The 22,108-nt window shown below is 42.6% G+C and overlaps 2 protein-coding genes across 4 annotated transcripts in view; one reads left to right on the top strand and one right to left on the bottom strand.

The window, feature by feature from the left end:
• SH3BGRL (SH3 domain binding glutamate rich protein like) overlaps positions 1 to 17,180 on the top strand; it is a 41,451-nt gene extending 24,271 nt beyond the window's left edge. Inside the window, exons 2-4 of the mRNA XM_081848226.1 lie at positions 3,149 to 3,334; positions 8,928 to 9,008; positions 13,476 to 17,180. Of these exons, the coding sequence (XP_081704352.1) occupies positions 3,149 to 3,334; positions 8,928 to 9,008; positions 13,476 to 13,508 (300 nt within the window). The 3' untranslated portion in view covers positions 13,509 to 17,180. The remainder of the gene's footprint in view (positions 1 to 3,148; positions 3,335 to 8,927; positions 9,009 to 13,475) is intronic.
• LOC309334036 (SH3 domain-binding glutamic acid-rich-like protein 3) lies at positions 15,152 to 22,095 on the bottom strand. 3 transcript variants are annotated; one of them, XM_081848221.1, is made up of 3 exons: positions 21,943 to 22,095; positions 21,120 to 21,287; positions 15,152 to 20,595 (listed from the first exon to the last, which is right to left on the bottom strand). In XM_081848221.1, exons 1-3 carry the CDS (start codon positions 22,078 to 22,080, stop codon positions 20,494 to 20,496), a joined length of 408 nt encoding a protein of 135 aa, XP_081704347.1. In that variant the 5' UTR covers positions 22,081 to 22,095; the 3' UTR covers positions 15,152 to 20,493. The 3 variants fall into 3 exon arrangements, with proteins under 3 accessions (XP_081704347.1, XP_081704348.1, XP_081704349.1); XM_081848222.1 differs by having other exon boundaries at positions 22,030 to 22,095; XM_081848223.1 differs by having other exon boundaries at positions 21,889 to 22,023.
• Between the last annotated feature and the right edge of the window lie 13 nt (positions 22,096 to 22,108).

Genomic DNA, 22,108 nt, shown 5'->3' with positions numbered 1-22,108 from the left:
ACATCCTTTTAGGGCAGATGGGGTGCCAGCCTGCCGTCTTATATCCAGTCCAAGAGACAGTACTGGCTGCCAGCTTATTATTCCCCCTTATCCTCAGTGTCACCCTCAGTAGGTAGGAGCATGGAGACTCCCCCTACTGCCGGGCTCCTTGCCTTTTGCCCTACCTGGCGCTGTGGCACGCAGGTGGCACTGTGGGTTAAACCACAGAGCCTAGGACTTGCCGAACAGAAGGTTGGCGGTTCGAATCCCCGCGACGGGGTGTGCTCCCGTTGCTCGGTCCCTGCTCCTGCCAACCTAGCAGTTCGAAAGCACATCAAAGTGCAAGTAGATAAATAGGTACCGCTCTGGCGGGAAGGTAAATGGCGTTTCCGTGAGCTGCTCTGGTTCACCAGAAGCTGCTTAGTCATGCTGGCCACATGACCCGGAAGCTGTACACTGGCTCCCTCGGCCAATAAAGCGAGATGAGCACCACAACCCCAGAGTCATCCACAACTGGACCTAATGGTCAGCGGTCCCTTTACCTTTACCCACCATTATTCCCGAGTTCACTGTGTGACATAAATTTCTTTTTCCATTCTGTCTTGCTGTTGGTCTGACAGTGTTCAAGAATCATTCTGTCTTGTGCCTGCTCTATAGCTGATTGGCACTCTAGAAGCGATCCTGTGGAGACTTAAAGCCCTCCCCTCCCCCACTCCACTGGAAGGACATTTTGCCAAATACATATTTTAAAAAGGCAGACAGCAAGTTGAACTAGGTTGTTGTGTGGGTTTTCCCCATTCTCTAGAGAGTGATCTCATTTTAGCATGTTTATTACTCTTACGTTTAGTAAGCAAAGCTTTAAAAAAACCAACCTTTGAAATAGTCAAGCATTCCAAATATTTTATTTGTAATTGCCATCTATTTGTTGTTACTAATGAGCTTAGGATACAGAAAGCCCTGGAAAATAATTCAGAAAATTTTCGGCTCTGTACCGCTGGCTTGCTGCTTTATTAATTAGAGAAGAGTGTGAGCTAGAGTACTGACTACACAGTGTTTCTGTAAAACACAGAGCAGTTCCTGGCTTGAGGCAAGCTTATTCCAGAGAGCAGAATCATTTCTGGATTGTTTAATTAATTTTGAAAGTATCCACGGTGTGACTGGCCATCCACACAGACCCTTGTCAAAAGGTGTGGTTTTCGTTTCTGTTTTCTCTTTAAAAGTCTGTTTCAATTTTCTCCTCTATGTCTGTTCTTTGACAGTACAAGTTACATCCCCTTGCTTGCATGACCCTGTACATTCGTATTTCCTTTCAGCAAAAAACCCTAAAAAAACAACAACTATGAGGATTAGTTAAGGCAGCCTTGCAGTATAGCACCACCTTGATAGCCATAGGTGACAAGGAATTGTGTGCAGGCATGTTAGGAGGCTGGTGAAGGTTGGCTTAGAGAATATTGTCTGTTGGGCTTGCTCTGCACATGCAGCAGAATGAGGTGGTAGAATGGCTGTAGCCCTGTCAACAAATACCTCCTAGCAGAGAGAAAACTAGGACCTCAGAGAGGTCATTCTAGCCAAGCCCTTTGCCTGTTGTGCTGGTTTTCTATTTGCAAGGAAGGAGCTGTAATGCCAAGGCAACATTCAGACTTGCAGTCTCAATTAGTCTAGTCCATTTCCCCATCCTGTTCTGCTGCATGTGTAGACCATGCCTCTGCCTTCATCCTTCATGTCACTGCAGTGTACGTAGCTGAATGAGCATCCTACCAGAAGCTTCAGACGTGAGAATCAACTTGTATTTCTCCCTCTTGCTTCCCCTTTCAGCCTCTATACTGCAGCATGCCAAGGAGCTTAGCTACCATATTTGGAGCTTGTCTGCCTATCTTCTGACCTCACATCTGCTCAGTGGAGGATTTGGGTGTTTTTACTTGTCCAAATATGGGAAAGCTGTTTGAAGAGTCCAGCATCTGGCCTGAATCGGAAGTAACACAGTGTTTGTAGTGCTGCTTTTCTTAACAGTAGTCTCATTAGCTTAAAGCCAGCCTCTTTTTAAGCTTATTTTCTAGTGACAGTAGTTATCTGGAGATGGACAGATGTGCTGCCTGAATCCTACAGTTTCATTATACCAACATAGGAATCTGTCTTTATACTGAGTAAGGCCACTGGTCCATCTAGCCCAGTATTGTTTACACTGACGGGCAGCAGCTCTCCTGTCCCTACCTGGAGATTCCAGAGACTGAATCTGGGATCTTTTGCATGCAGAGTAGATGTTCAACTACTGAGCTTTTGGCCCTTTCTGTAAAGGAGTGTGTCCTCCATTGTCTCTCAAGACAGATGGATGCCAACAACCCAGGATATTATCCAGCCACGAGTGAATAAATAATGTAGGTTACATTTGGGTGAGAAATGGTAGTAACCATGGTTAGATGCTCCCGTAGGCCAGGAGTAGTTCACTTTGTTTATTAGTAGAAACCTGCCTGTGCATTATGATTGGCCTTGGAGAACCTCTTTGTAGTCCCACCCATAACAGCAATTTGGTTGCTGGTCACCAGCTTAGCTTGGTATGCCAAATATGCCCTTTCCTGGACAGGGAGAGCTTGGCCACTGGGATTCATGCACTGATAACTTCACAATTGGACTGCTGTAATGCCTTCTTTGGGGGGGGGGGCTTCCCTTGAGTCTGGTCCATAAGGTGTAGCTGGTGAGAACCTTGTGGCCATGATGTTGATTGTAGCACCCAGTCATGTACATTATTGCACCTGCGCTGAGGGAACTTCACTGCCTGACAATCAGTTACAGGGACATGTTCAGTATATTGTTACTAATATATAAAGCCCTGAACGACTTGAGACCAGGTTATCTGAAAGACTGCCTTTCCTTCTGTATAGACTTGCAAAATCACTTAGATTGCCTGGAGAGATTTTACTTATGGTAAACACTACAGAGTATTACAGGGCGGTAAACCAAAAATGGGCATTTCCTACCATTGCCCCTGCATTGTGAGGCACTTCCTTCCGTTGCACATGAAACATCATCCATCAGTTGCTTCAGAATGTCTTGTAAAGACATACCTCTCTCCCCCCCCCCCCCGGCTTACCCTGATCCATGAGATTTGATCCTGTTATTACTAAATTTCTATTCCCACCTGATTCCTATATATATATATATATTGTTCCAGATTAAAAAGCAACAGCAGGACGTGTGTGGCTTTTTGGAAGTCAACAAGATAGAGTATGAGGAGAAGGACATCGCGGCCAATGAAGAGAACCGCAAATGGATGCGGGAGAACATCCCCGAAAACTGCCGGCCGACCAGTGGGAATCCTTTGCCTCCACGAATCTTCAATGATGGCCGGTACCTTGGGGTGAGAACCAGGCCTCTCTTACCTGCCTTTTGGAAGGATACAGTGGGAAATTCTCCTGTGCAAGCCTTGAAATTAGGGCTGAGAAGAAATCCTCCATCCTAGTCCAAAAGTGAACATCCAATTTTCAGGAGCCAAATTTCGGTTTGGGGTGGGGGGATATTGTGACAGGGGGCAGCAGTTTCTTTTTCTTGTCCTCCCTTTTTTGTACTTTGTATTAAAAGTTTGGCGAAGGGCTGTAGCTCTGTCGTAGAGGATCTGCTTTGCACACAGAAAGCCCCAGGTTCACTCCCTGGCGTCTCTAGTAGTCAGTGTAAACAATGCTGAGCTACATAGACCAATGATCTGACTCAGCATAAAACAGCTTCATATATAAGGTAAAGGTAAAGGGGCCCCTGACCATTAGGTCCAGTCGTGACCGACTCTGGGGTTGTGGCGCTCATCTTGCTTTATTGGCTGAGGGAGCTGGCGTACAGCTTCCGGATCATGTGGACAGCATGACTAAGCCGCTTCTGGCGAACCAGAGCAGTGCACGGAAACGCTGTTTACCTTCCCGCCAGAGCGGTACCTATTTATCTACTTGCACTTTGACGTGCTTTCAAACTGCTAGGTTGGCAGGAGCAGGGACTGAGCAACAGGAGCTCACCCCGTCACGGGGATTTGAACCACCAACCTTCTGATCAGCATGTCCTAGGCTCTGTGGTTTAACCCACAGCGCCACCCACGTCCCATAGCTTCATATATAAATGGTTACAAATATAACACTTACAAACAGGTTTAAAAGCCTGCCAATCTCCCTAGACCGGCAAAGGTTTTTTGATTAAATTTAAAATCATGTCTTCTTCTTTGGCGATCACTTGTAGCCAAGTAAGATTCTTCCATGTCTTCCATGAACACGGTCTTAACAGTGAGTCCCTAAGTGACTGTGGAGGACAATTCTGGATCCACACGTCCTTCCACAGTGGGGCCATAGGTTTCCGGGCAGGAGTTGATCACGGTGAGGATTTGCCAAGCGTGCCTTCCTCTTAACACATTTCTCCCTTTTGTCCTGAGTTTGAGCGTCTTCAAACACCTTTGTTAAAGGCTGTTCTCCATTTGGAGCGCTGGCAGTCCAGTGTTTTCTCAATTGTTGGTGTTTATAGCACATTTTTTAGTGGGACGCAGGTGGCGCTGTGGGTTAAACCACAGAGCCTATGACTTGCCGATCAGAAGGTCAGCAGTTCGAATCCCCGCGACAGGGTGAGCTCCCATTGCTTGGTCCCTGCTTCTGTCAACCTAGCAGTTCGAAAGCACATCAAAGTGCAACTAGATAAATAGGTACCGCACTGGCGGGAAGGTAAATGGCGTTTCTGTGCACTGCTCTGGTTCGCCAGAAGTGGCTTAGTCATGCTGGCCACCTGACCCGGAAGCTGTATGCCGGCTCCCTCGGCCAATAAAGTGAGATGAGTACCACAACCCCAGAGTCGGCCACGACTGGACCTAATGGTCAGGGGTCCCTTTACCTTTTTTTTTAATAGCACATTTTTAAAGATTTGCCTTGAGAAAGTCTTTAAACCTCTTGTGTTATCCACCGGTATTTCGCTTTCCATTCTTAAGTTGGGATAGAGTAGTTGCTTTGGAAGATGATAATCAGGCATCTGAACAACATGACCAGTCCAACGAAGTTGATATTGAAGAATCATTGATTTGACACTGGTGATCTTTGCTTCATCCAGTACACTGGCATTAGTTTGCCTGTCTTCCCAAATGATATGTAAAAATTTTCAGAGACACTATTGATGGAATCTTTTGAGGAGTTGGAACCTTTTGAGGAGTTAAAACCATGTAATAAGTTGCCCAGTGTGTAAAAACCATGCAGTATGCTCATATTCTAACCCCTTTCTCCTGTTTTATTGTGGCTGATCTGGAGCTTTCTGTGTTATTCCCTTGATACTCATAAGACGAGACTCTGCTTTAGGTGCCTGGCCTTTATGACTTAAAGACATGCAAAATGTTTTGCCCTCAATGGCAGCTCCTTGGCTAACTTCACTTTGGTTCTCCCATGTGACCTGCCCGAGATCTGTGACCTTTGGTGGGAGAGGCTTTGCATTAAAGAGCTAGGCTGATTACATCACAGGGGGAATTGAAACACCTCCTGCTGGCTCCGTTAAACACTAGTATTTTCTCAACTGCAGTTGCAAAATTACTGGTTTCCTCTGTCACACTTGGCAGTATAGAGTCAACCTGACTGAATCCAGCAATCTGTTCTGTGTCACTGATGATGGTTAATTAATAATAATAATTGAAAGGAAATGGTGTATCTGGGTGGTCTATTTTTCATTATCCTTTCCCTTCCAGGGGTCAGAGCACCAGCTGTCACTTAAAAACAGCAACTCTGCCTTACCAAAATACATTATACTGTATTTGCTTAAGCAGTGAACACGCTTGAACTTTCCCTGGTGCAAATTGGATCCAGTCCCACTAAAATGTGGAAATGTGTAGCTTCCCCTTTTGCCTTTGGCTTCCTGTTTGAGTTAACTTAGATTTCCATCATTCAAGACACAGAAAGCTTTGGGATTTACCGGTGTCATCCTGTGCAATGCCTGCTCAGAAATAATTTCCATTCACTCCAGGCAAATCTGTACAGGATTGCAGCATCAATCTCCTCCCATGTTCTTATTCAAATTTTTCATTTTTAAATAGGATGCTGATTATTAAAGAGTACTGCTTCAAAAGATAAGATAGTGATTTGATGGTTTGGGTTTGGTTTTTTTTAATGATTTATACACCACCTAATTTTTTAAAAAAATACAAATCCTCTAACTGGTTTACAGTTTTAAAAACTGGCAGTTTTAAAAACAATTATTGGGTAGATTTCAGAAGATGTTGAAAACAGTACAGTGAAGGTGGCTACCCAGAGAATAGGGGAGCGTGCTACACTAAAAGACTGATTCATTACAAGTGCAGACAAGTTACAGAAAGATGCATGGCCTCTCATTTCTGTAGTACAACTTGATAGCAAGAAATGAGATGCTCACTGTTGGCATCTTCCAGGGTGTCAGTTGGGCGGGGGGGGGGGGGGACACACCTGTGTCTTCTGCAAGTATCAGATGTTGTGCCTCTTGGCCTAGCGGGCAATTATCCAGTCCTTTTAGAACCTGGAGGAGGAAGAAACAGAGTAGGAGTTTAAAGATGCATGTATTGCTGTTGCCATGGATACTGAGACCTACTGTCTTGGCCCCATGTTCAAGCTATACATTGTTAATGTTAGAAATTTTGGAGCTTAATGCTGTATTTGGGAGCTAGACGATTGCCAGGCATTCTAATTCCCAGCCCGCACTAGATACGACAACTTTTCAAGGAAGCTCTTCTTATGAAGGGTGGGTAAGAAATAGAATATAATTACTATTACACACACACACACACTTTAAAAACTGTCCTGCTTTTTTATACGCTCAAAGTGGTTTATAAAAATGCAACTTAGCAATTAAAAAGGTGGGGGGATCATAAAAAACAGTAAGATATCATCTTCACTTTATTTGTATGATGTCTTTCCACAAAAAAATTATGCTTACAATAGCGGTGTGTAGCGTTTATCAATGAAAACAGCAATACATCATAAAATCAGCAATTGTGAGAATGATTTCATAACAGCACCAATAATAAAAGAGTAGTGTATATGTTACAATAAAAAACTGTTCAATCACATCCCAAAAAACCACACCCCAAGTTTTTTAAAAAATCTTGGCTAGGTTACATTTGCATAGGCAGTACAGTGGTACCTTGGGTTAAGTACTTAATTCGTTCTGGAGGTCCGTTCTTAACCTGAAACTGTTCTTAACCTGAAGCACCACTTTAGCTAATGCAGCCTCCTGCTGCTGCTGTTGCCGCGCCACTGGAGCAAGATTTCTGTTCTCATCCTGAAGCAAAGTTCTTAACCTTAGGTACTGTTTATGGGTTAGCAAAGTCTGTAACCTGAAGTGTATGTAACCTGAAGCGTATGTAACCTGAGGTATACAAATATAACTTTCTCCTGAGGCTAATTGAAACTAGCAATCCTGTGATGTTGAAATACATCAATAAATACATCAATAAATCCAACTCATTGTCACTCCAAACGGGGGTACCAACTTGAATAAAATATGGGAGGTGGTCTCTTGGTAAGCTCGCCCCGTATAATCAATCACATGACGCAGTGCATGGGTGCCATTTAATTGGCAATGCCCATCAACTGGGGGGGGGGGGAGCCCACTCAAATATTTTATTTGGGGCGGGGGTTGAAGATCCCTTGGCCCCTGTTGGCTCCTATGATTCTAAAGCCTTTCCAGACATGTGAGTTTTGTACCAATTTCTGAATGCCAGACGTATATAACTAAGTTGCCTAAGGGGAGAGCATTCAACCACTATGGGGCCATCACCCCAAAGGCCCTCATTTGAGCAATGGGTGGCATTGCTTCCTGTATTGGGGGAGCATGGAATTAAGTCTATGAAAATGATGTTAATAGGCAGGTAGGTTCCAACAAACTTCCTGGAGGCATCTGGCTGTGATGAGAACAGAAAGCTGAACTAGTTAGGCCTTTGGTCTGTTCTTACAAGATCTCAGGGTGTGGTCAAAAAAGTTAGTTGATATAACTTGCTGAAACTGAGTGGGTTGGGATCTAGTCAGTGTCCAAATTGGGAGACTGACTTGAGAGTCCATATATGTTGCCTTGAGTTCCAAGGAAGAAATTTAGAGGGGAAATATTAAAAGCACCAAAATGTTCTAAGCACTGCACATATATTAAAAGATAAGACAGCCTCTTGAAGGCATGATAAAAAAGGAAGAAAGAAAAAGGAATGAGGTGGGAAAAGGAAAGCTAGCAGCTTCTCCTTTATTGACCAGTAAGAACTAGTTGGTCTCTTGTTTAACATGATGCTTTTTCCAGGAGGCATGGAGTGCAGCTCCCAGCAGCCTTTGGGGCCTTGGCTGATGGCACAGGCCAGAGTATGCCTCATTTTTGTTTTGTGGTCCTAGGGCAACTGGCAGTGGGAGTAGAGTGTTCTTTCTTGAAGGAAGGGGGGAAGCAACTCAATCAACCCCACCTGCAAATGCAGCTAATGAAGAACAAGATACTGTGTCCTTCATAACTTGGGGCCTAGTTATCTTAGAGAACACTTCTCCCTGCATGAGCTCCCACCTACCATATCTGAAAGACTAGCCCAGGGTTCACCAGCCTTTTTAGATTTTGGGGTGAGCGCCTTCTGGTTACTCCCCAGATCAGCCCCTCCCTGAGAGAGTTGGGAGGGGGGAGAGAACAAACATTTTGCTTTTCCAAAGTGTAAACATTGGAACCAGTAGAATTAATCTGAGTCTTGAAAAGGATGTAGAGTTGAAAAAGGAAGTGGGAAGGAGTGTCACATTTCCAACTTCTTAAACTTTTCAATGGAGAGGAAGATAACTGTCTTCACAACCAAGGGGGCATTGAGTGAGAATGGTTTTTGCAAGTGCGAGGGGAAGACTTCAATGGGCTCTACTGTGCCCAAGGGTGCCATGTTGGTGACCCTTGGATGAGCCATTCTAACTGGATTGTTATTGCTGGAATGTTGATTCTCTTTCTGCTTTTTTTTAATCTGAAAGAACTATGACGATTTCTTCGAAGCTAGAGAGAATAATGCGGTATATGCCTTTTTAGGCTTGACTGCCCCACCTGGTTCCAAGGTACGTATAATTTCATCTTGATGCCTGCTTATTTTTCCCCAGGTATTTGCATAAATATTTTCATTCTTTAGTAAAACATCGTAACAGTTCTAAAGGAAGATTTCTACTTGTTTTCAGAAACTCAAGCTACGTGCTTTTGCAGAAAGCATCTATGGAGCATCACTATCCAGATAATGACTGCAGCATTGGGGGCACCTAACCCTCTGCACTATTGTCCCACTGAAAATCATCCCACCTCCAACACACACACACACACACACACACACACACACAGAGAGAGAGAGAGAGAGGGGGGGGGAGGTGCTGATAATTGCCCCAATGGTGCTGTGTATTGCTGGTATACCCTTGATGGGGCAGTATTGCAGGGAGGAAAGGGTTAAACCTCCCCTCCCCCAACCTTAGCCTTGATCCAGGTTGGCTGCTTTTTCTGGCAGAAAGTAGACTGCTTAAATCCTGTGCTTACCATAATGTGTAGGAAAGAGAGGAGGTGGGTAGGGAAACAATCCACAAGCGGGGACAGAAGAGGGAGTCCTTAAAAATCAGAACTTGCTAAAGCGTTTATTGTAAAGGTGAATGTTATCTGTGAAATATCTGAACATTCTTGGAACATGCTGTCTCTTTGTAATAGACTTTTGCCTTAGGTAGTTTACAGACTTGTTTTGCGTAGCTGTCTAGGTTAGTTAAGCACTGGATTCCTGTGAGAGCTCTTGAAATTGGAAAATTCTTTTCTGATTTCAATCAGATGAGATAGGACTAGCTTGCCTGCTAGCATTCTTCTATGTAAACACGTTTGAAGAGTAATTGATTCGCTATCAAGTGTTCACAGTGCTACATTTTCTCTCCAGCCCACCTTTTGATCTGATAAGTTGGTTCTTAAGTAGCACCTTAAAGACCAACTAAGTCAGTTCTTGGTATGAGCTTTCGTGTGCATGCATACTTCTTCAGATACACTGAAACAGAAGTTTCCAGACCCTTCTATATAGTGAGAAGGTGGGGAGGGGTATTACTCAGAAGGGTGGTGGGAATGGGCAGATAGCTGTGATGAGCCTGTTGACGACTCTTAACGACTGGAATAGGTCTTACAGGAAAAAGCAAGGGGTGAAAAGGTGAAAAATGGCTTTGTCGTGTATAATGAGATAAGAATCCAAGGTCTTTGTTCAGACCAGATTTCTCCATGGTTTTAAGTTTGGTGATAAGTTGTAATTCAGCAGCTTCTCTTTCTAGTCTATTTCTGAAATTCCTTTGTAGTAAAACAGCTACTTTGAGATCTTGTATAGAATGTCCTGGGAGATTGAAGTGTTCTCCTACTGGTTTCTCTGTCTTGTGATTCCTGATGTCCGATTTATGTCCGTTTATTCTTTGGCGTAAGGTCTGGCCTGTTTGTCCAATATAGAGAGCTGAAGGACACTGTTGGCATTTTATGGCATACACAATGTTAGACGATGAGCAATTAAATAGTCCTGAGATGGTATGTGTGATGTTGTTGGGGCCAGTAATGGTGTTGTCCGGGTGTATGTGGCAGCAAAGTTGGCATCTGGGTTTATTGCAGGCTCTGGTGCCAGTGTCCGTGTTAGGTCTGGTTGTAGTATTATTGTGGGTTAGGAGTTGTTTAAGACTGGGTGGCTGTCTGTAGGCAATGAAAGGTCTTCCTCCCAGAGCTTGAGAAAGAGAACTGTCATTGTCCAGGAGAGGTTGCAGATCTCTGATGATGCGTTGTACTGTTTTAACTTGGGAGCTGTATGTGATGACTAGAGGTGTTCTGTTATTTTCTTTTTTGGGTCTGTCTTGCAGCAAGTTCTCTCTGGGTATCAGTCTGGCTCTGTTGATCTGTTGTCTAACTTCATCTGTTGGGTATTTTAGTTCTAAAAAGGTTTGCTGTAGATCTCTTAGGTGAGAGTCTCTGTCTGTAGAATTGGAACAGATGCGGCTGTAACGTAGTGCCTGGCTATATACAATGGACTGTTTGGTATGTTTGGGATGGTAGCTAGAGGCATGTAGATATGTTTGTCGGTCAGTTGGTTTACGGTATAAGGTGGTGTCTATGTGCCCATCCTGTATTTTTATAGTAGTGTCCAAAAAATGTATTTCTTGCATAGATTGATTCATTGTTAGGTTGATTGTGGGGTGAAAATCATTGAATTTCTGGTGGAAGGTGTTCAGGGTCTGTTGACCATGTGTCCAGCTGTTTTACTACAAAGGAATTTCAGAAATAGACTGGAAAGAGAAGCTGCTGAATTACAACTTATCACCAAACTTAAAACCATGGAGAAACCTGGTCTGAACAAAGACCTTGGATTCTTATCTCATTATACACGACAAAGCCATTTTTCACCTTTTCACCCCTTGCTTTTTCCTGTAAGACCTATTGCAGTCGTTAAGAGTCGTCAACAGGCTCATCACAGCTATCTGCCAATCACCCATTCCCACCACCCTTCTGAGTAATACCCCTCCCCACCTTCTCACTATATAGAAGGGTCTGGAAACTTCTGTTTCAGTGTATCTGAAGAAGTGTGCATGCACACGAAAGCTCATACCAAGAACTGACTTAGTTGGTCTTTAAGGTGCTACTGGAAGGAATTTGTTTTGTTTTGACTATGGCAGACCAACACGGCTACCTATCTGTAATTGGTTCTTAAGGTTATTGTTCTTAAGGTTATTAGCTGTCATGCTTATTGACTCCTTGAATTTAAAAGGGGGAGGATTTGAAAATATTTAGCATTTGTATTGTGAACCATTGCTTTTTGTGTATGTGTGTGTTTTGGTTATATCTCTTGCACACAGAGAGACACACACCAGTTTCCCTGAAAAGAAACTCTGGGGGATATACCTTGACTTTTCAAAACCTAGCTACTGAATTGCTGATTGCAGGATTTGAGTATACACAAAAAATGTTCATGTGATGTCCTTGCAAACACACCTGAGAGCCAGGATTGGCCCTGCTAAGTACATACTGTATGTGCTGAAAACCTGGGTGGTTGTTTTTTAAACAAACCCACACCCACACCCACCCACACCCACACATATTTGTTTAAAGCATACCCAAAGCAACAACTTAGTGCAAAATAAAAAATCAAGGTTTCTAAAATGGAAACATCTAGAAATGTGCTGGTTTAAAAACTCATCACCAACAACAGCAAAAAATGGAGTTCACAATCCAGGAAACACATAGGAATGTAGCTGTTGAGCATCTCTAGGGAGGACTTTCTAGGTTAGCTGTTGCACAAATTAGAATGCAACTTAAAACTTTTGACAGATGTAGGATAAAGAGACATTGGAACAGATTCTTCCAGGGGTGCTGGTTCCTTTTGGGACTAGTAGGGCGGTAGGAAGGTAGGTAGAGCTAGAACCAATGATAGCCAGAGTCCACCAATTTTAGCTTTGTACCCATCCTCCTCCTCCCTGCTGAGCTCTGGAAGCAAGTGGAAGACCAAGACTAAGGAGGAGGAAGATGTCAGGCAGGACCACCCCTGGCTTGGCCTGTAAGTAAGAAGGACTGCAGTTGGTGGGGCAGTATCCTGTCTACCCTAATAGATCAGCCTCTATTCAGATACATTAGTGCCTCGCAAGACGAAATTAATCCGTTCCGTGAGGCTCTTCGTATAGCGGTTTTTTGTCTTGCGAAGCAAGCCCATTGACAGCTTAGCGGATTAGTGCTATTAGCGGTTTAGCGGCTTTTAGCGGATCAGCTGATAACCAGCTTATCAGCGGATCAGCTGATAAGCAGCTTAGGGCTTAGGAAAAGGGGGAAAAAAGGGAAAAAACCCCGCAGGAACTCCAAGACATTTTCGTCTTGCGAAGCAAGCCCATAGGGAAATTCGTTTTGCGAAGCACCTCCAAAACGGAAAACCCTTTCGTCTAGTGGGTTTTCCGTCTTGCGAGGCGTTCGTCTTGCGGGGCACCACTGTATGCTCTGAGCCCACCTTGAAACATGAACTTGCAGGCATTTAAGTGACTTGGGCTGTGATCCTAACCCCACATCTCTGGGCGTAAGCCCAATTGAATTCAGTGGGGCTTGCTTCTGAGCAGATATGGTTAGGATTGCATGGCTGAGTACTAGTTGAAGCCCTGCCATCTTGCCCTTTCCCACTGGTTCCATGGCCGCCTACTGCCAGCCACTCCCTGCCCGCTGTTGTTGCAGAAGGCAGAAGCAGCAATGAGCAACAGAACCAGTGTGAAAGGGGCAAGACTATGCAGTTCCAGCCGTGGTTTGAGCTAACCTGCCTTTTATGTCCTATGCTAGCACACAGTGTCTCCTTGGGCCTGTGAGTGATAAGCTGAGATCAGTGGGAATTCTGCCATTTGCACAATGTGGCTTTGTTATTTGCCCAAGTAGCGCCACAATTTTTCCTTTCTTGTCTGTCATCAAAACAAACACACATGTCCAAGTTGCCATTGTTTTGTTTTAATAGTAATAACACCCTTGCATTTTGTTTATTTCTGACGTTGTTGTTATTGTTGTTGTTCTAGGAGGCAGAAGCCCTGGCGAAGCAAGAAGCGTGAATATTTTCCCTTGTGCCTAAAGCCTTAAATGTTCTGCGAAGGGAAATTTCAACAGCTTTTTGATACAGTAGCAAAATTATCTATGCTTCAAGAATTCCGCCCCACCCCCACCCCCTATGCTGATTGCTGCACACAGCATCCCCACTATACATGAATATAAAATGGAAAATGCCAAGTGAAAACTCAAACTTGCCATAAAGACAAAGGGTGTCATTAAAGGAAGTGTTTAGAAATAATGAATTTTCCCCCACTTGTTCACCCAAGTGGTGCAATCTGCTTTTTCGCAATTTCGTAATTTTTTATTTTATTTTTTGTAAACTTAAAAAAACACCCCACCTTATTTTACTATTAGTAATGCAAATCTGTAGTTATACTTGTAGATCCAACAGCTGAAACAGCAGCAAATAATTCTGTTAATCAACGCCAGTGCCTCAAAAACATTACTGAAAAATAATGTAGGTGTTTCTTTAAATGTGATTTTTGAAACAAAAAAAGTTAATGTGTAGTGCAGTAATAGTTGTAGTTACTTCCTGAGGTTAGGATATTTCTTCATTTGTAGGATGCATTTTGAAATTGTCTACTGTAATTTTTCAGCACACAGCTTAGACCTTTATTAAAAATGCCTTATAATTCTCATTGGAGTGACCAATGTGAGGAATTCTCACAAACTCAAGATTTCATTACATTATAATATATCTGCTTTTCAAGGACCTGAAAATGCCTACTTGTGTAAGATTTTAGTGCAGTCATGGTGAAATGTACATAACAAACCATATTACAAATAAGCCAAAAAAACACAAGAAATAAACCTGCTCTGGTCCTCATCTTCTGTAAAATTTGAAGCCTTTCATACAACGTTTTGCAAAAAAAAAAAAAAAAAAAAAAAAAAAAAAAAAAAATCCATTCCACTTTGCTCGTGTATGTTTTAGAACTTGAAAAGCATAATCAAGTTATTGCTATTTGGAATAATAGTCATTCTGAGTAAATCTTCGCTGCTTTGTAGGAAGAGAGATAATGAGAAAAAATGCCACCTCTACAGATTTGTCAGCGTGGATTTGCAATGCCATGAAGCTGCTTTCAGCAATCTTTGCTCATCGTGTTGATTTTCATTTAGTGCAATATTGAGCTGTTATCATTGCAACAGGCAATAACCTCACTCAGAAAGCATTCTGGGGGACTGATTCATCGAGGCCTCTAAGTTGGAAAGTAATCTTGAAGACTGTGTGCCAAAGCTCTGATCCAGTGATATCTTGCCAAACACCTTTTGTCTACTGGCCACAATTTATCTCTTGTCCCCTTGTATATTGAACAAAGATGCTTTCTAATCTGTTGATTTTGACCTTAATAGTCTACTTGATCCTTGTTACCAAGTGTTTTCTTTTCAAGGGTTTCCCCCCACTCCCTTAATTGGTGTGTTTATGAATGGGATTCATACCAATTTGCAGGACTGTCTACTGTATGCAAGCGCTCTGAGAATCAGGCTTCCTTTTTAGACATAGTGTAGCTTGTCACCATCTTATCATTTGTTAGACCTGGGTGATGAGCTTGAGGAGTAAAGTCTCCATACTCCAGAATATTTGAGAAGACAGTGGAGTTTAAAAGAGAAAGCAGTTATGTGACTTCCTTCGCTGACCTGTCCCCCCCCCCCCAATAGAAAATGTTGGATGCAATGTTTGAAGAACTGGGTGCAGTCCAAAAGCAGCTGCTGCCTTATTTTACAAGCTCTGTAATGTAAAAGAGTTGGAAGCACAGCAGTATATGGAGTAGCTTTCACTATTTGCTTTAGCCCAAATGCTGTTTCTGAGCAGGTTTCTTAGTTTGAGCTCTGTTTGGATTGGAAAATATGTTTCTTTCTCCCCTTTTCTGCATGGATTCTCCTTTCTGTCCTTTGGGATGTGATTACTGTAGCTTGCGGTGACATCTGAATCAGAAAACTATGGGATATTGCTTGCTTGCAAGCTATGGGTTGCAAACCTACTTCCATCCATAGTCTCTAATCATTGCTTAGAGGGTCTTGTTGTCCATTCTTTTCCTAATTATTCATACCAATGAAACAAGAAACCAGGACCACTTCCAGACAACTGCAGTTGGGATTCAGTTGCATGCCAGCAAATCTAGGCTACACCTTTAATGTGGATTTGGCACTCTTGAACAATAAACCTACTTCTCCCACTCCAAATGATTTTCTTTTGAAAGGATGTGATTGGAAAATGCACTGTAAAGTGTAGCATAACAGATTTTTGATGTGATGTAATGTAACCTCCCCCCCCCAAAAAAAAATACAGAATGAATGCTTGACAACTGTGCACACCATATAACTTGCCCACAAACTTTGTGCAAAAAAATGAGGTTGAATGCCCAATAAGTCACTTGTCTGGAAGTGACCTAGGAAATGGAAGTGCGACCAGTGCACAAGATGGAAGGAGGGCTACAGAAATCCATAGCATGTTCTTCATTGTCTGGGGGTTAATTTGGATGAGGAACCTCAGGCCTGGGAAGCAAATGTACCTTATCTGTGGGTCTCTTCTCAAGTCACACCAGCCTGCTTTATACCTATTTAGTGTTTTTGCCAGGATATAATGTGCCCTTAAGCTCTGATCGTGCTTCTTGCTTTTCTAGATGAAAGATACGGAGGGATATGTGAGCAAATTGTTGTTCCACTTTTGCTTGTCACCCACCACTGGCATGCGGCCCCCAGAAGGTTGTCTAGAAGGTTATGTGGCCCTTTGGCTGAAGAAGGTTCCCCACACCAGATTAATCATTCATGTTTCAACCAGATTAGGGATATATAGGCAGCAATTTTAATAACTGAAACAGGTGGCCTACACCCATGGGGACCCGATTCACACATTGTATTTGCCCATGTGTGCCCAAAGTTATGTAGGACTGCAGAAAGTAGGGTGAACCAATGGTTTGTTTCCATGTTTTGCCATACAGTAGGAAGCCATCTCTTTTTGCCTGTCTCTTTCTTTGTCCTCCAGTGAATTAGCATCTGGAGACGCTTCAGCTCTAACTGCACTCTGTAGTAAATTGAGTCAAGGGTGGGATAGGATAATTCCTGTTGGAAGGACAAAAGCATGAATACATTGCATCGGAAAGAACAGTGGTGGCCTATTGAAGTTGTGGTCCATGTATTGAGCTTGAACAGATGTGTATTTTTAAGTTTCTTGCATGCATTTTAGAAACTTTGGACTGTGTTGTGGATGTTGTTTTTCAGTTGCTCACTTTTACAAGTGGGATAAAAAATTGCTTTCCTTAAAAACGTGGCTGTTTTAGGACATGTAAATATAACTCGCACGGAGTCAGCACTGGGAAAATAGTGCTTCTAAATTTAAATGTAAGTCCCCACTTCTCTCTGTGTTGAATGGTGTGGCATGGTACAAGATCTTGAGGTCATGAGTCCCCTTAACACCTTCACTCTCCTTCCCAGGAATGTGACTTCTTCCAAACACAGTATGGGAGGGTGGGAACAAATATTCTTACGTGAATCATCATAACTTGGCAGTCTTGGGGGTATCACAGCAGGGAATATCACAGCCAATTTCAGGAAGCAATTTTGACATTTCCTTTTTACTGTCATTTCTACAACCAGTAAGGCAACGAAACATCTTAGATTGTCATATTGACTCATGCCATAGTATTGCAATAAAGCAATTCCAAACAGCCTGCAAATTTAGAATTGTTTGTGTTTTGTTTTGTTTTGTTTTTTAAAAAAAGAATTCACAAACCCATCAGAATCCCTGCAAAAACAGCACCTGTGAATGTTGGGTTAATGTATTCATAGAATATTGAGACTTTTCCAGTAAGAGGCAATGGCTAGTAGTTAGTACCATCACATTTTAATGGAATTCTCTGTCTTAGGGTATAGTTACGATTGTGTCTTAAATGAATTTAATTGCCAATTAGATAAATTCACAGAAGGCAGACCTATCCATGCCTGTTAGCTACAGTTGCTAAAATGGAACCTCTGGTTGATCTCTTTATTATCAGTGGCTAAGATCCGAAGTTGGGCAGGATAGCTGCCTACACTTTGTGGAAGCTTCCAACCAATCACTATTTGGAAACCAGATGCTAGAAGAGGTCTTACATTCATATCAAAGGTCAAAGTAAGTACAGGCTTTTATCTGTGCTGTGAGCCGAACCCTGCTGCTGCTGCTGCTGTTGCTTCTAGTATTCAGTTTTGTTCAGTCACAGCCCAATTTTGATCTTGGTCCTACTGTGAATCCCAGTTCAGGTCAACTTTATCATGTGTTCTGGGAAGAAAATGTTCAATTCTGAATGCTAGTGTGCCATTTATTATCCCTGGACTGCTTTGCAGGTTCAAGTAGCAAGCAATGATTCGAGGAGATATGGTGATAAATCTGTAACAAGCATTATTGCTAGCTTGTTAAAGAAAAAAAGATTGTGCTGCCTTGATGGCAATCTGAGGGCACAATAATCCAGCAAGCGGCTAATTCTCATTGAGGTATACCCCTTTAGGTGATTCATTGTTGTACCATTATAAAATGGTACTACTACTACTACTACAGTGGTACCTCGGTTTTCAAATGTAATCCATTCCGGAAGACTTTTCGAGTTCCGAAATGTTCAAAAACCAAGGACTCAATAGCTGACAACTATCTTGCACCCAGCAGAAGCCGCGTAGCATGTTCAACTTCCAAGGTTTGTTTGAAAACCGAAACGTTTGACTTCCGAGATGTTTGAAAACCAAGGTACCACTGTACTACTATATAATTCATTCTGTGACCATAGGCCATAACTACATCATGCATAAAGAAAATTCCTTGTTTACATGGAGGGTGTGGTTTGTTTGTATGGAACGGCATTCAGTCATGCATGGCACACCTGCATCTTGAAAAAGTAGGCAACCCCAGATGTACATTCAGCAGCACCAAGAGAACTAAGCCAACATCTCCTTTGTAAGAGATTTGCCTTTAAACTGCTTTTTGAGACTTGGTAAAATTGAATTATTGTGCTTTATATTTAAAACCTGAAATAATGTACTCTTTCCTCAAGTAAGGACTTTCTTGTTTTTATTAATAATAATCAGGCTTGTCATTTTTAACAATCTTGGGGTTGTTTTTTAAGGGTTTTTTTTTTTAATTAATGACTGCCTTTCCTGTTTTTAATGGTGTTTTTTTTTAAAAAAAATATCCTTCTGTCCCCTTCTGTGATCATTCTGGGTCCTGGATTAGGAAATAAAATCACAGGATGTTCTGCTTCTCTCTTAATATATATATATTTCACAATTGCTGATTTCTTTGAAGGGTACTTTGTCTTTCAGCTAAGTTAGTCTTAATATTGGTAATCAACACACAGCAATAAAAATCGATTTCAAAAAAATCTCTAGTAACAGATGTACTTCTGCATCTTTCCGTTCACTCTCTATTGTGTTACAGTAGTATGAATTTCATAATAAAGATTTCTACCTGACACACACACATACACAAGCTTTACTGGTGTCTTGTTTATTTGTAATATCTAACATGCTTCCATGTTAGAGAGACTGGCCTTCAGTTTTTCCCTTTCCCTTTGCTCCATCCTACAACAGGGGATCCCACTTCTACTGTGTTCTCTTATATTTAATCATGTATTCTAAAAGCAAACAGAAATGAAGCCTAAATGGGCCATTGAAAAACAAGAGGGAAATATTAGCAAGTACTGAAAAACCCTGAGATCTTCTAAAGTATTCACCAAAAGAGTCACAAAATCTTGGCTGATGGAGGGGTAGATGATGTTGGGAGGAGAATGGCTCTGCACAAGAGAGTTCTGGTTTAGGAAGTGATGATGAACAGCAGCATTTTGGTCCAAACTACATGTGACATTGCATACATATTTTTGCATTCAATACGCATTAAAAAATAATAATAATTCACAGAGCAGCCCCAGGGCAGTGGTGATAATTACTAGGGTTATAATAGTTGAGGAGGGGAGATTGGACCCTTTCATAGGCACAAAGCTTTCTTATATCGAGTCACAAAAATGGCCCATCAAGTTCAGCATTGTCTACACTGGCCAGCAGTGGCTCTTCAAAGTTTCAGGCAGGGAACATTCCCACCTGGAGATGGAACCAGAGACCTTCTCCATGCAAGCCAACCCACACCTGCAGCCTACTTTCCTCTATCTAAAATGAAATGCCACAAATGACAAAGGAGGAAGGACACATAGCCAGGCTCCTTTTCATCTGAACCCCAAACCATCTTGAAGCTCTTGTCTTAATTCTGTGGGCTGTATCGTGTTGTGTATCATGCAATCTTCCATAAAATAATGGTTCTTCCTGTTTGTTTGAAGTAGTTCTATGAACTACCACATTGGGTATACTGTATTTGAATAGTTAAAACTATGACATTCTCTCACACAAGAAGCAGCAATGTCTATCAGTTTGGTTGGCTTCAAAAGAGAATTAGACACTTTATGGAGGTTAAGGCTATCATGGCTACTGAGTATGGTAGCTATGCTCTGCCTCCACAGTTGGAGGCAGGTTGCTTCTGAATACTGTTTCTGGAAATCACAGGAGATTGCATTCAGATCCTGCTTGTGGGCTTCCCAAAGATATTTGATTGACTGCTGAGAAGAAGATGCTGAACTATAAAGGCCACTGGCCTGGTCCAGTGGGCTCCTATGTTCTTAATGGGCATGAGACACAAAGGACTGTTAACAGATCAGCTGATTTTGTATACACTTTGGCTGCCGTTTTAATTGAATATTCCATCCAGATGTGCAATATTTTCCAGTACCTATACTAAAATGTTTTTTCATAGCTAAAAACAATGTGTTTCCACTGAGCTTCTGAAGAAGATAGTGCTGAACGTTGTTTCACAGAGAAGACGGCATGGCACTTGAAGCAAACGTTATCCAAAAAGCTGATTTGTCATTTGTGCAACTAAAGTATTTATAGCTTGGAATTTTTTTGACACGCAGGATTCACAAATTTCATCTAAGTCAAAAACTGGACAATATTTTAATATCTATGTGGAGCCACATCTCAGATGGAAATCCCTTCTCTTGCAACATTGTCTACCCTTCCTATCTTCAGGAACTTCCTAACTTCTTCATTTTCAGTTGCTTCATACAGCATCTCAAAATCCTAAAAACAAATGCAAACAGCCCATTATATAAATTCAAGAAACCAACAAATCTGGTATGCGTAATGGTTACAGCCATCTTACCCAAGATGGTGTTCTCCAGATGTTGCTGGACTACAACCCCCATTATTGCTAACCATTGTCTGGAACTTACGGGATCTGTAGTCCCAAAACAGCTGGAGAACATCAGGTTGGAAAAAGCTTGGACCTGAGAGGCTTGGATTCAAATCTCCAGTCAATTATAAGGCTTGCTGGAGCAGTCACTATCTCTCAACCCAACTTGCCCTCCAGGATTGTTGTAAGAATCATTGACGGAAGGCAATGGTGCTCAGATATTTGAGGAAGTTTGGGCTAAAAATGCAATAAACAATAGTTCAAATGGATAAAATATAATTGTGGGTTAGCTACTGTGAGAACAGAGTGCAGGACTACATGGAGCTTTGGCCTGATCCAGCAGGTTGTCTCTTATGTATCTTAGCTGCTTCGTGTGTGTGTCTTTGTGTTTGTGTAGAGTCTGATCTCTTACCCCACAATACTCCTCTCCATTAAATATTTGAGGTGGAATCGCATCTGGCTTCCCAGCTTTGTCCCTCATCTCTTGCAGCAAACTTTCACTGATGGACACATCCACTAACTGGTACTTCATACGGTTTCCATCCAGAATGCGAATGACATCAGACTGCCTTTGCTTCACCTAGGCAGAAACAAACATTCCTGTTGAAAATGGTAGCCCTGAATCATGGAGCCTCTCTTACATGAGAAGGACAATCACCCCCTACCCCATATAGACCTCTAGGACCAGTTAGAATCTATTTTCACAGTTCAGAGACACATTTCAGCCACAAACAAATATAAGTACTTATTTCCTACAAGGTGTCTGTTTTTGAAAATTGAAGTTAGCATTTTTTAATTTGGGGGGGCAGGGGAAAGCAGCGCACCCAAGTAGTTAGCCTTGCCCAAGGCGTGAAATAGCCTGGCACCAGCACCACTCAGAAGAGAGCAAGGTTTGTGCGTGTGCCTAGATAGATATGTGCAGCCAAAAGTCAAAGTAGCTGAGAGTAAGAAATGGGCTCCTGTTTTTCCAAAAGGTGCATTTGAGCATGTGCAGAGTGCCTTCCGAGTAGACGTGCCATGGGGTTTCTCTAAGTCAGCCCACACCTGTGCCACGAGCCCCTCCTATTCGGCGCCAGATGATGGACACACCTACCCAACCCTCCGTTTGGTGGCTCTATCGCTGCATCCCGGGGTGGGGGGGGGAGCCGTCTCTACCTCTCGTCTAAACGCTCTCCTCTCACCTCCCTGGATCCTGTGACACTGGTGTAATAGACCCGAATAGTGCCCATGCTCACACCGGCTAAGGGCCCCGATCCTCGTTCATCCACCTCCTCCGCCCACTTTAATTTTATCTGCTCCGTCCTGGATAAAACTCTCCCTACCGCCCGCCCGCCCGAGCCACAATCTTCGCAGTTGCTATGGAAACGCAGCATCTCCTGCTCTGCCTGGATTTTATCCCCC

Source organism: Podarcis erhardii (assembly GCF_964252035.2).
Source record: "Podarcis erhardii genome assembly, chromosome: Z".
NCBI lineage: Eukaryota > Metazoa > Chordata > Lepidosauria > Squamata > Lacertidae > Podarcis > Podarcis erhardii.
Note: the sequence above shows the minus strand (reverse complement) of the source record. Positions and strands in the feature narration are given on the sequence as shown.